Source organism: Schistocerca piceifrons, chromosome 3 (genome assembly GCF_021461385.2).
Source record: "Schistocerca piceifrons isolate TAMUIC-IGC-003096 chromosome 3, iqSchPice1.1, whole genome shotgun sequence".
Lineage (NCBI taxonomy): Eukaryota > Metazoa > Arthropoda > Insecta > Orthoptera > Acrididae > Schistocerca > Schistocerca piceifrons.
Genome location: NC_060140.1, coordinates 346214709 through 346227018, shown reverse-complemented (window position 1 = coordinate 346227018; position 12310 = coordinate 346214709). Strand labels below are relative to the sequence as shown.

The following is a 12310-nucleotide window of genomic DNA, read 5'->3' as shown; positions in this document are numbered from 1 at the left end:
GCTACTAACTTCGTCCAGTCCATGCTAAATGCTGAATGTATATTGATTTCCTAGATTTAAGTGAATTTTGCCAGTGATAGGTACACTATTCCCTCCGTTTGAGCTTCCATGCTGGCATGTTCAACACTTTGATGATTATGAGTTTGGTGCATTTCCAGTCTTGCAGTTGTGTTGCTTTATTATTGTTGCTGTGTGTTTGTACTATTCATGAAATTGGAACAATCAAACCTGATAATAATTAGGGCATGAATTTCTGATCTCCATTATTTTTATAACAAGCTTCAAAATATTGAACCTCAATTACCAAAGAGTCTGTGGAAATCGAAATGTGTCTCAATGATTTTAATAAATACGGGATGTTCAAAAAGTCTTTCCACAGTGCCGTATGATTGTTAGCTGTGCATGCCATATGCCACAGTGAATATACCAAATTGAAACTCAGTGAAATACAAGTTATTAATTTATTGAATATTCATTTTTACTTACAAATTTTCACATTAAATGTTTTAAGTGTCCCCCCTGTTGTTGAATACACAATTCAATTCATCTAATCATGTATCCAAACACAAGCTGTAACATTTCTTTTGTAACAGAAGCAGTGAAAGTGGATATTGCAGTTTTCAATTCATCAATTGATTTTGGATGGTTTTTAGAGAGAGTTGCTTTCGCTGCACCCCAGAAGAAAAAGTCAGGTGGTAAGTTAGGCAATCACCGAAAACATCAGCAAGCAGTGACATTGAAACATGAGCTGTATGCGCGGTTGCACCATCTTGTTGAAAATAACCATTCAGTATTTCACTTAATACAAGTTCTCCTGTGAATGGATACAGACTATCACTGCAGTATCATTGTGTGTTTATTGTTTCTTTGAAAAATATGGGACCCACAATCCGATGTTTAGAAATTGCAATCCAAATTCCTGCTTTCACAGAATGAAGTGGTTCCTCATGAATACACAATGGATTTGCAGTACTCCATATACCTGAATTTTGCGAGTTCATGTACCCGGATAAATGAAACCACGCCTCATCAGTAAAAAACGTTTCATTAAGAATATCCTTTCCATTTTGTTGAACGAAATTTTTGAACCATTGACAATAATGCAGTCTCTTGCCATGATTAGTATTTTTCAGTTCTTGTACAACTGTCACTTTGTATGGGGAAAGTTCTAATTTTTTTCCTTACAGCTGTGTGGGCTGTTCCGACACTAACATCGATTTCCTGGGCGAGTTTTCTTACTGACTTGTTCGGACTCATGGGGATTTTATTGGAAATATTGAGTAGTTTATCCTCAGACAAAACGCTAAGATGACCACTTCTCGGTGCATCTGTCACTGAACCCGTACTTCAAAATTTGTTAATCAAATCTCGCACAGTATCGTGATGTGGGAGTGTTGTCTCCGGAAAAACTCAATTAAATGTTTGATGAACTGAAACTGTGTATTTACCACCAGCTTTGAACACTTGTTTGACTAAAAACACACGTTCTTCAATGGTTAGCATTTTAACAGTGACAGAAATGAAACAAACCAACAAAGGAACTAAACTGAAACGTTCACGTCAACCTGTAACGATACACACCAACGATACTACTGACACCGGCTGAGGTAAATGAAACAGTGGAGTGTTGGGAGAGTCCACTTGAAGGGAAGTAACCCAGGCAGGCGAACAATCATACCGCACGTGTGGCTAACAATCGTACGGAACTGCGGAGAGATTTTTTGAACACCCTGTATATATATGGTCCACATCATCATGGAAGCAAGGACATTGCACGCACACACGTGCGCACACACACACACACACACACACACACACACACACACCCCCCTCAGCTCGTGGTCTAATGACTAGCGTTGCTGCCTCTAGATTATGGGGTCCCGGGTTCGATTCCCTGCCCGGTTGGGGATTTTTGCTGCCTGGGGACTGGGTGTTTGTGTTGTCATCATCATCATCATCATCATCATCATCATTTGTGATGTGCTAGATTGGATTGTGTAAAAATTGGACTGTGTAAAAATTGAGACTTTGTACAGGTGCTGATGACCGCGCTATTGAGCACCCCACAAACCAATCATCATCATCATCATCATCATCATCATCATGGACACAAATGTAATCTCTACATTTGTGTGATCCTTTTACTTTTTTGAGTCAGTTGCTTTCCTGATGAAGACAATCATAGATATTGTCTAACACCCATGTTTTCATAGATAATTAATTAAGTGCACCGACATCCTTTATTTTTGAATGCTTTGGAATGGTATATTTCGCTCTATTTTTGTTTTTTTGTGTTCTTTTCATTCTATATTTGGTACCTTACATTATGCATTCTCAATAGAACTATTTTCAGTCGAATGGCTTGAGTTTTGTTTGGTCGCCTCAGAGAATACGTTAAGTTTATTATGTAAATTATTTTTGTATCACCACATTTCCCCCATGATGAAAATTCATAAGAACTTAAACATAGTTCTCAAAATTATACCAGTTATTTTAGTTACAGAGTTACCATACTACCTGAGTGGTTTCATTTGGCTACCGTTTTTCCTCGAAGGTCTCTAGTCACAGGTACAACTCTTAATTGCCTTTTCTTACAAATGCATTTGGCTTTGAACAATTAGTCACAGATATCTGGTCTCCATCATTTCACCACCCCCACCACCAATGCTACCACAGTTACCACAGAATAATTAGACACAGAAGAACTCTTCTCAACGTTTTGACCCCATTACCAGAGACTTGTCATAGCCATAAACTCATTCCCTTTACACATATGCTTTTTTTTACACAATTGCTGTTTTTGCACATTGTCTACTGAGTTTCGATTGAAACTTTGCTAACAGACTCTTTGCATCTGAGAATGACTTCCAGCTTTCTTAAAATTCAGTTCTCATATTTGATACACTACCAGTAACTTAAATCTAAAGAAACAATCAATATTTTCTCCCAGGTACATGAGATTTAAAAAAAGCTGTAAACTTTTGTTCTGCTGTCTTGCGTATTGTTGGCTTACTTGTGTATTAAATACTTATACTTCATAATGGTCCCTGATTATGTGATTTCACTTCAAATCATGTATTTTGACTGTTCATCATCATTCTTAGATTTTAGGAAGATCTATGAAGCTCCAATTGTTGCCTCTAGGCAGCCAGAAGCAGGCATTGAAATCCGTCTGCATGGTGAACAACGTGCTGCTGAGTTGAACCATAAAACCAGTTTGTTCATCCTACGCCGCACACAGGATCTGATAGACAAAATTTTGCCAGTAAAACATGAACTGGTTCTTTTCTGCTGCCTGTCTCAACTACAGGTTTGTTCTTTGTTCCTTTTTGTGAGTACTCCAACATATTATGAGTATATAGGTGTGTGTGTGTGAGTGTATACCTGTCCTTTTTTCCCCCTAAGGTAAGCCTTTCCGCTACTGGGATTGGAATGACTCCTTACCCTCTCCCTTAAAACCCACATCCTTCCCTCTTTCCTGATGAAGTAACCGTTGGTTGCGAAAGCTTGAATTTTGTGTGTTTGTTTGTGTGTCTATCGACCTGCCAGCGCTTTCGTTTGGTAAGTCACATCATCTTTGTTTTTAGATATATTTTTCCCACGTGGAATGTTTCCCTCTATTATATCTATATAGATTGTTAACATTATACACCAGCTATATACACTGATGTGACAAAAGTCTTGGTGTAGGGATATGCACATATACAGATGATGATAGTATTGCACACACAAGGTATAAAAGGGCAGTGCGTTGGGGGAGCTGTCATTTGTACTCAGGTGATTCACGTGAAAAGGGTTGCAATGTGATTATGGCCAAATGACAGGAATTAATAGACTTTGAATATGGAATGGTAGTCACAGCTAGATGCACAGGACATTCCATTTCAGATATCACTGGGGAATTCAATATTCTGAGACCCACGATGTTAAGAATGTGCCAAGAATACCAAATTTAAGGTCTTAACTTTCACCACAGACAATGCAGTGCCTGATGGACTTCACTTAATGACCAAGAGAAGCAGCATTTGTATAAAGTTGTCAGTGCTAACAGACAAGCAACAATGCATGAAATAACCACAGAAATCAATGTGGGATGTACAATGAACATGTCAGTTAGGACAGTGAGCAAAATTTGGTGTTCGTGGACTATGGCTGCAGAAGGCCAATGTGAGTGCCTTTGTTAACAGCACGACATTGCCTGCAGCACCTCTCCTGGTCTCATGATCATATTGGTTGGACCCTAGATGATTGGAAAATCATGGCCTGGTGAGATGAGTCCCGATCTCAGTTGGTAAGAGCTGATGGTAGGATTTGAGTATCAGACTCCACTAAGTCCCTAAGTCCACCCCCCCCCCCCCCCCCACCTACCCCCACCCCCCACTTCTGGATTCGAGGTTGGAATAGGCCCGAGGTATTCCTGCCTGTCATACGGGGCACCTGACAGGAATTTCCCACTGTATGGCCTAATATGTTTATGTTATGGTCCACGCTTAAGGTTTGAGCTCTCCACTGTCCAAATTATTTCGAAGTGCAGGCCATTTGGGGAAGGACGTATTACATGGTGCATCATATATCACTTGTGCATTATGATATTCTGCTCATAATATTGTCATGGCACTGCAACTCCACCTATTTGGGCAAGGACATCTTACGGGGTGCATAATCTCCATGCTTATCCTGTGTCCTCTTTTGCTCCCATGACAATATTGAATTTCCCACACCGGGTATCCAGTATGGTAGCCAGCCCATAATGCCAACGTGGAGGGGTCGTCATGTACCCTCTTGGTCACAGCCCCCTGACTACATTGCTAATGCCTGAACTGCAGCCTCCCCATGTATGCAAAGGAGGAGATACCCATTGTCTTGGGGGTCAGGACTCTCGGCAACAGCTATTGTGCCAGGGGGCCTTTGCTGTGGCTGGGTGGCACTCTTGGGGAGAGCCCCTGATCGGAGTGCGTGGCATCAGGATGGATTCCCCAACAATGAAGCGGACCAAGTCATCTGTTCTAGGGGATTGAATGGCCCGAGCAGTCTCTAAGAAAGGGAAAGTTAAATTTAATGCTGAGAAATGTGACCCCAAATCATTCCCCTCCCTAGCTACATCATGGGAGGGACAAGGACACAGAAAGAAGAGCGCCATATTTACCTCATTATTTAGAGTGCAACAGAACTGATTGGAACACTTTTCTGGCTACAATGCCTTGATTTTTTGTTGACCACCTGGAGGTGGTGAACTGACAGCACTGTCCAAAATGCGCAGTGGGTCAGTCCTTATTCTCACAGTGTCCTCAGCCTTGCCATGAGCATTACTCTTTTGTGACAAGCTGGGTGATATTCCCATTTCAGTCACTCCCCACAAAAGCCTCAACATGGTTGAGGGAATTATTTTTCATCATGACCTGTTGTAGTCCAACGATGAACTACATACAAATTTAGAATGATGTGATGTTCACTACATTCAGCGTGTCTGTAGGGGACCTAAGGATAATACGGTTGCCAATGGTACCTCATTCTTGGCCTTTGAGGGTGATTCGTTACCTGGAAAGGTCAAGGTGGTGGTATACCAATGTGACATAAAACCACACATCTCTCCCCCTACGCGGTGCTTTAAGTACTGGAAATTTGAGCACATGTCCTCCCAGTGCAATTCCAGCACCACATATTGAAATTGTGGACGTCCACTATATCTGAATACTCCATGTATCCCTCCTTCTATGTGTGTCCGCTATAGAGAGTACCAATCCCCGTGCTCGCTGGACTGTACGGTACTCCAAAAGGAGAGTAAAATTATGGAATACCAGATCCTGGACAGGCTACCTTACCGAGAGGCTAAGTTCAAATACAAAAAATTGAGCCCGATTGTTGTCGTCTTATGCTGCCGCCATGACGATTTTGCCCTCATTGGCGATGGTATAGTTTAGTTTAGTTTACTTTACTTTACTTATGTCATGTTCCGTAGATCATTTTCACAATCATTTTATCAATATGATGTGGAACAAGTCATATTACAAGATATACAGGGTGGTCAATCTGAAGTTTTGGATGAGATTATCTCGAAAACTATACATCAGGTAAAAATAGTGGGTAAGACAAGTTTGTAAGCTCAAAGGGGGACATCAAATGATAATACACGTGACCTCCAGCCCCCGCTCCCTTGACTGGGGCAGGGGGGCAGCTTTTAAATCTTAAATGGAAACACCCATTTTTTATTGCAGATTCAGATTCTCCATAAAAAAGTAATGAAGTTTTGTCTGAAACATTTTTTAAACCACTGCCAGATGGCACTGAAATCAAGAAAAATTAAAATTGGGGAAGAACTCTGAATTATTTAGAATGATCCGAGAAGGACGCATCAAATTGATACAAAATGTGCACCAATTTTTTCATTACGCCAAATTAAGCTATTTTTTTTACAAAATGAATCCTATTCATGACAGTTTTTGATGGAGGGAGGCGGAATGGTATTAAAATCACGTTAGGGAACTCTTCACAATTGCATTACTCACCCGACTGTGGCGCTACCATGGTCAAACTGCGAACTATGGCTCAGTATAAAGGTCGGTGCAATGCGATCAGACGTCACTTCACTTTCAGATTGTGAACTCTAAACATCAACTGACAAAAGTAAATTATTCTTTAGTGAAACATGACTCACTATCCTCCTACAGATATCGTTGATAAGATGTTAATTTTAGGTGAATGCCATAACAGTTATGCTGCAGCTGTGCAATTGTATGCTGATTGTTTCCCAAACAGATGACATCCAAGTGAAAACACTATTCGAAATTGCACTCAATGAGCTCGAAATGGATACATGCACCATCCACCTTGTCATCGAGAATACAATGAAAATGACGCTCGTACCCTTACTGTTCTTGCCTGTGTTCAACTGGATCCCGAAATGAGTAGTCGTGCGATTCAGAGACAAACTGGAATACAGAAATCAACTGTTTTGAGGATTTTGAAGGCACATAAATATCATGCGTATCATATCACACTGATACAGGCATTAACGCCGAAAGATATGCAAATACACGTGCATTTCTGCCAATGGGTCTTGGAAATGATAAGAGGTGACAATGATTTTTTTTAGATACCTTATGTTCACCAATGAAGCCACATTCAAAAACAATGGTGAATTAAATTGTCATGATTGTCATTATTGGTCCCCTGTCAATCCACACTGGCACAGATCTGTTGACAATCAACACAAATGGTCATTAATGGCCTGGTGTGGAATTTTAAACGGTTACTTGATAGGACCGTATTTTTTGACCAAAATGTTACTGGGGAATCTTATTTACAACTTCTCCATGATGATTTGTTGTAGCTAATGGAAGATGTTGATTTAGAAACTAGGCAACAAATGTGTTCCAACAGTACGGAGCAGCTCACCATTATGCTAAAAATGTGCGGAACGTTTTAAATTTACGGTACCCTGGTCGGTGGATAGCATGCGGCGGGCCAATTCAGTAGTCTCTGCATTCACCAGACCTAACATCTCCTGATTTTTTTTCTTGTGGGGTTATTTAAAAAAATATTGTTTATGATAGGCAGCCCACAACCCAAAACAATATGGAGCAATACATTTGAAGAGCACGTGCAGCCATACCACGGGATGTGCTGCTCAAAACTGTGGACAACTTTCGCAGACGATTGACTTTATGCATTGAAGCAAATTGGGATAATTTTGAACAATTTCTTTGTGGCTAATTTCATTAATTGAACACCTCAAATTGTGAGAGGCAAGGGGACTCACACTAATGAAGCACCCCAACATGTGAAAGGCAAGAGGACTCACACTAATGAAGCACCCCAACATGTGAGAGGCAAGGGGACTCACACTAATGAAGCACCCCAACATGTGAGAGGCAAGGGGACTCACACTAATGAAGCACTCCATGGGAACATCATTCTACTATGTCCATGTTGTTGTTCCTGAGTAACACTAAAAGTAGGATACAGTACGTTTTGTACAAAAGTAGCGTAATTTGGCATAACGAATGAATTGGTGCACATTTTTTATCAAGTTGGTGCGTCTTTCTCTGATAATTGTAAATAAATCATATTTCTTCCCCAATTTTACTGTCTTTCATGATTTCAGTGCCATCTGGCAATGGTTTAAAAAAATATTTCAGACAAAACTTGATTACTTTTTTTGGAGAATCCGAATCTGCAATAAAAAATGGGTGTTTCCATCTAAGATTTAAAAGTTGCTCCCCTGCCCCAACCAAGGGGGCTGGAGGTCACATGTATTATCATTTGATGTCCCCCTTTGAGCTTACAAACTTGTCTTACCCACTATTTTTACCCGATGTATAGTTTTCAAGATAATCTCATCCAAAACTTCAGATGGAACACCCTGTATATACACACATGAATAGTGCCAATATTAATATTACTGAAATTTTTAGTTCTACACATTCAACTACATTTAGAGGTACATTTTTTTTAATTTTTATTTTTTTATTACTAGTTCTGAAACAGGAACTTGTCCACGGTATAGAAGGAGTTATCCAAAAGAAATGATTTTAAGCTAGATTTAAAACTTGTTCTGCTACCTACCAGACACTTTACTTCATTGGGCAAATGATCAAAGATTTTTGTTGCTGAGTATTGTACTCCTTTTTGGGCAACTGACAGCTTCAATAATAGATAGGAAAGGTCATTTTTTCCTCTAGTGTTGTACGTATGAACATCACTGTTCTTCGCGAATTGAGATGGATTATTTATAACGAATTTCAGAAGTGAAAACATGTACTCTCTGCAGTTAAAGTACCTAACTCCTTGAATAGGTACCTACATGATGTCTTCCAGTGAACATCACTAATTATTCTCACTGCTCTCTTTTGTGCAATCAATACTTTATGTCTAAGTGGTGAGGTACCCCAGAAAACTATTCCATAAGACGTTATTGAGTGGAAATACGCAAAGTACGTTAGGAGGCTGATCTGTTTATTACCAAGATTAGTGATTATACAAAGAGCAAAAGAAGCTGAACTTAATTGTTTGAGAAGCTCAGTAATATGTTTCTTCCAGTTCAAGTTGTCATCAATGTGAACACCCAAAAATTTGGAGAAATCTAGTACTAGTTTTGCTTGCTGAAGGTTAAGTGAGAGGTCATTCTCATGAATGAGGAACAGTAGATGACCCAAAATTGAAACCTGTGAGACTCCCTTTGTGATAACTCCCCATTCACTAGAATTTACCACCCTCCCAACATTATTTGTGTTATTCAGCACAACTTTTTGCTTTCTGTTTGTTAAGTATGATTCAAACCAGCTGTGTGTATGGCCTTCAATTCCATAAAACCTGAGTTTTTCTAAGAACGTGACACGATCCATACAGTCAAATGCCTTTGAAAGATCACAAAAAATACCAACAGGCAATAATTTGTTATTTATCGCTTGTACTATTTGATGAGTAAATGTGTAGGTAGCATTCTCAGTCAAGTAACCCTTCCAGAATCCAAATTGTGACATGCTGATTAAATTATTTTCACTTAAATGTGAGACTACTCTTAAATACACAACTTTTTCAAATATTTTAGAAAATGAAGTCAGCAATGAGATTGGTCTGTAATTATTTAAGTCACTCTTGTCCGCTTTCTTATGAAGAGGTTTGACAGTTGTGTATTTCAATCTGTCTGGAAAAATTCCCTGTGCCAGCGAAGCATTACATATATCACTAAGGACTTCACTTATTAAATTAGAGCAACACTTCAAAATTCTGTTAGAGACTCCATCAACACCACATAAGCTCTTGTTTTTCAGTATATTTATAATTCCCTTAATTTGCTTAAGTCTTCTCCAGTGGGCTCTCAGGGCTGCCTGTCTGCATCCCCCCTGTTGACTGAAAGGTTCTACTTTTGGAGCACTGCCCCCAACAAACGCCAGGGACATCGGTCCCTGTCCCCCACTTGCCCCCTTCCAGCCTCCCCCTCTCTTACTGCCTCCCCCCCCCCTCCCCCAATCCAGCTCCTCTTGCACCGAAGAGGAGCCGCTAGCTTCTGATTCTGAACGGCTTCACTGTCTTCCTCTATCTCTGAAGCTACTTCACAGAAGCCCTCCCAGCAAGCCCCTAAAGAGTGACGAGAGGGCAAACAGACAAAGAAGTAGTCTATTAAGAAATGGGAGACTCTGATGGCCCCCATACCACCGCTTTAACACTTCTACGTCTGAGGATGGGGTGGAGATTGTAGCGTTCCCTGAGGGCCTAGATCTCGATGATGCCTCAGATGCAGTGGTACTGGACACGAGCACTCAACCAGTGCAACAGCTGACCCTGAGGCATAAACAACCTCCTTGGTCCCTTCATGCCTACCCAGACCATAGGGAATGTCATCCTCCAGTGGAATTGCGACAGTTTTTTCTCCAACCTGGCTGAATTATGACAACTCTTAAACATTACACCTGCTTTTTCCATTGCCCTTCAGGAAACCTGGTTTCCTGCACTGCGGACCCCCGAACTTCATGGCTATCGGTGGTACTACAAAAATCATACCGACTGTAACAAGATGTCAGGTGGAGTCCGTATTTATGTCCTTACCCCTGTATGTAGTGAATCTGTGCCTCTTCAAACACCTTTAGAAGCTATGGGTGTCAGGGTGAGGACAACACAGGAAATTACCACCTGCAACGTCAACTTCCTCCAGATGGTGAAGTGCTACAGCATATATTAGGTGTACTTATTTCCTAACTCCCCATCCTTTTCTACTTCTGGATGGTTTTAACACCCATAACCCTTTTTGGGGTTGAACCAAGATTACTGGCTGCGGTAAAGATGTCAAGGATCTGCTAACTCAACTCAACCTTTGCCTCCTAAATACAGGTGCCTCCACTCATTTCAGTGTCCACAGTTCATGGTCTAGTGGCTAGCGTTGCTGCCTCTGGATCACAGGATCCCTGGTTCTCTTCCTGGCCGGGTTGGGGATTTTCTCTGCCCAGGGACTGGGTGTTTGTGTTGTCCTCATCATTTTATCATCATCATCATCATCATTATTTGTGATATGGCTAGATCGGACTACGTAATACATTGGTGTGTGAAAAAATTTGGACTTTGTATGTGCACTGATTACTGTGCAGTTGTGCCCCACAAATCAATCATCATAATCATAATCATCATCATCATCATCATCATCATCATCATCATCAATTCATTTCAGTGTGGCATGTGGCATGTACTTGGCCATTGATCTCTCCATTTCCAGTCATGACCTCCTACCATCTATCCAATGGAGAACTCATGACGACTTGTGTGGTAGTGACCACGTTCTGCTCCTCTTGTCCCTTCCCCAGTGTCACTCACCAGGATGCTTGCTCAGAGTGGCTGGGCCCTTAGCAAGACTGACTCCACCATTGGAGCTCCATTGCATGGCAACATCGATGCGGTGACATAGAACATTACTACCACCATTTCTGCTGCAGCTGAATTGGCCATCCCATGTTTGTCAGGTTGCTCCCGGCAGAAGACAGTGCCCTTGTGGTTACCAGAAATCACAGACGCCATTCAAGACTATAGGCGGGCCCTCCAATGTCATAAGCGGCACCCGTCCCTGGAGCATCATATTTTCTTCAAATGACTCCTGGCCTGGGTCTGTCAACTCATCAAATGACAGAAGCAGAAATGTTGGGTACAATACGGCTGTACCTTCGGAACACAAACCTCTTCTTCCCAGATTTGGACTAAGCTAAGACACCTTTACAGACATCAGACTCCTGCAGGTATACCTGGGATTTCCACACATGTGGTTATATACACTGACCCAGATGCAATCGTAGAGTGTCTTGCTAAGTGTATTGCTCACACCTCTGCATCTGAGGATTACCACCCCACCTTTCATCTCCTGAAACAGTGGGTGGAACAAGAATACCTATTTTTTGCTCCATGCCACCCTAAGCCATATAATGCTCTCTTCAGTGAGTGGGAATTTCTCGGTGCCCTTGCCGATTGTCTTGACACATCCCCTGGACCAGACTGCATCTATCCACAAGTGATTAAACATATGTCAGCAGTTTACCAGGGCTACATTGTTGCTGTCTTCAAATAATTCTGCAGTGATTGTGAATTCCTGTCACAATGGTGAGAAAGTATAGTCGTTCCAGTGCTAGAACGTGGTAAGGACCACCATGAAGTTTTTATCACTCAATCTAAGGGTGGGAGTCCGGCCTTCTCTCCCAGGCCTTTAACCTCTCTGTTTTTTAAACTCTTCCTCACTCTTTCTTTGCTATTTGTTCACCTTGATGTTCATCTTTTCTCTGTTTGTGTTTCTTTAGCCTTGCATTTTTAGGCTGGAGATTTTAGTGTGATG

General features: G+C 41.2%; 1 protein-coding gene across 2 annotated transcripts in view; it reads left to right on the top strand.

Annotated features, from left to right (window-relative positions):
• Positions 1–12310, top strand: part of LOC124787908 (DNA repair and recombination protein RAD54B-like) — a 332405-nt gene that overhangs the window by 187560 nt on the left and 132535 nt on the right. For both annotated transcript variants that reach the window (XM_047254891.1, XM_047254890.1), the window contains exon 10: positions 3105–3310. In XM_047254891.1, coding sequence (XP_047110847.1) covers positions 3105–3310 — 206 coding nt within the window. The remainder of the gene's footprint in view (positions 1–3104; positions 3311–12310) is intronic.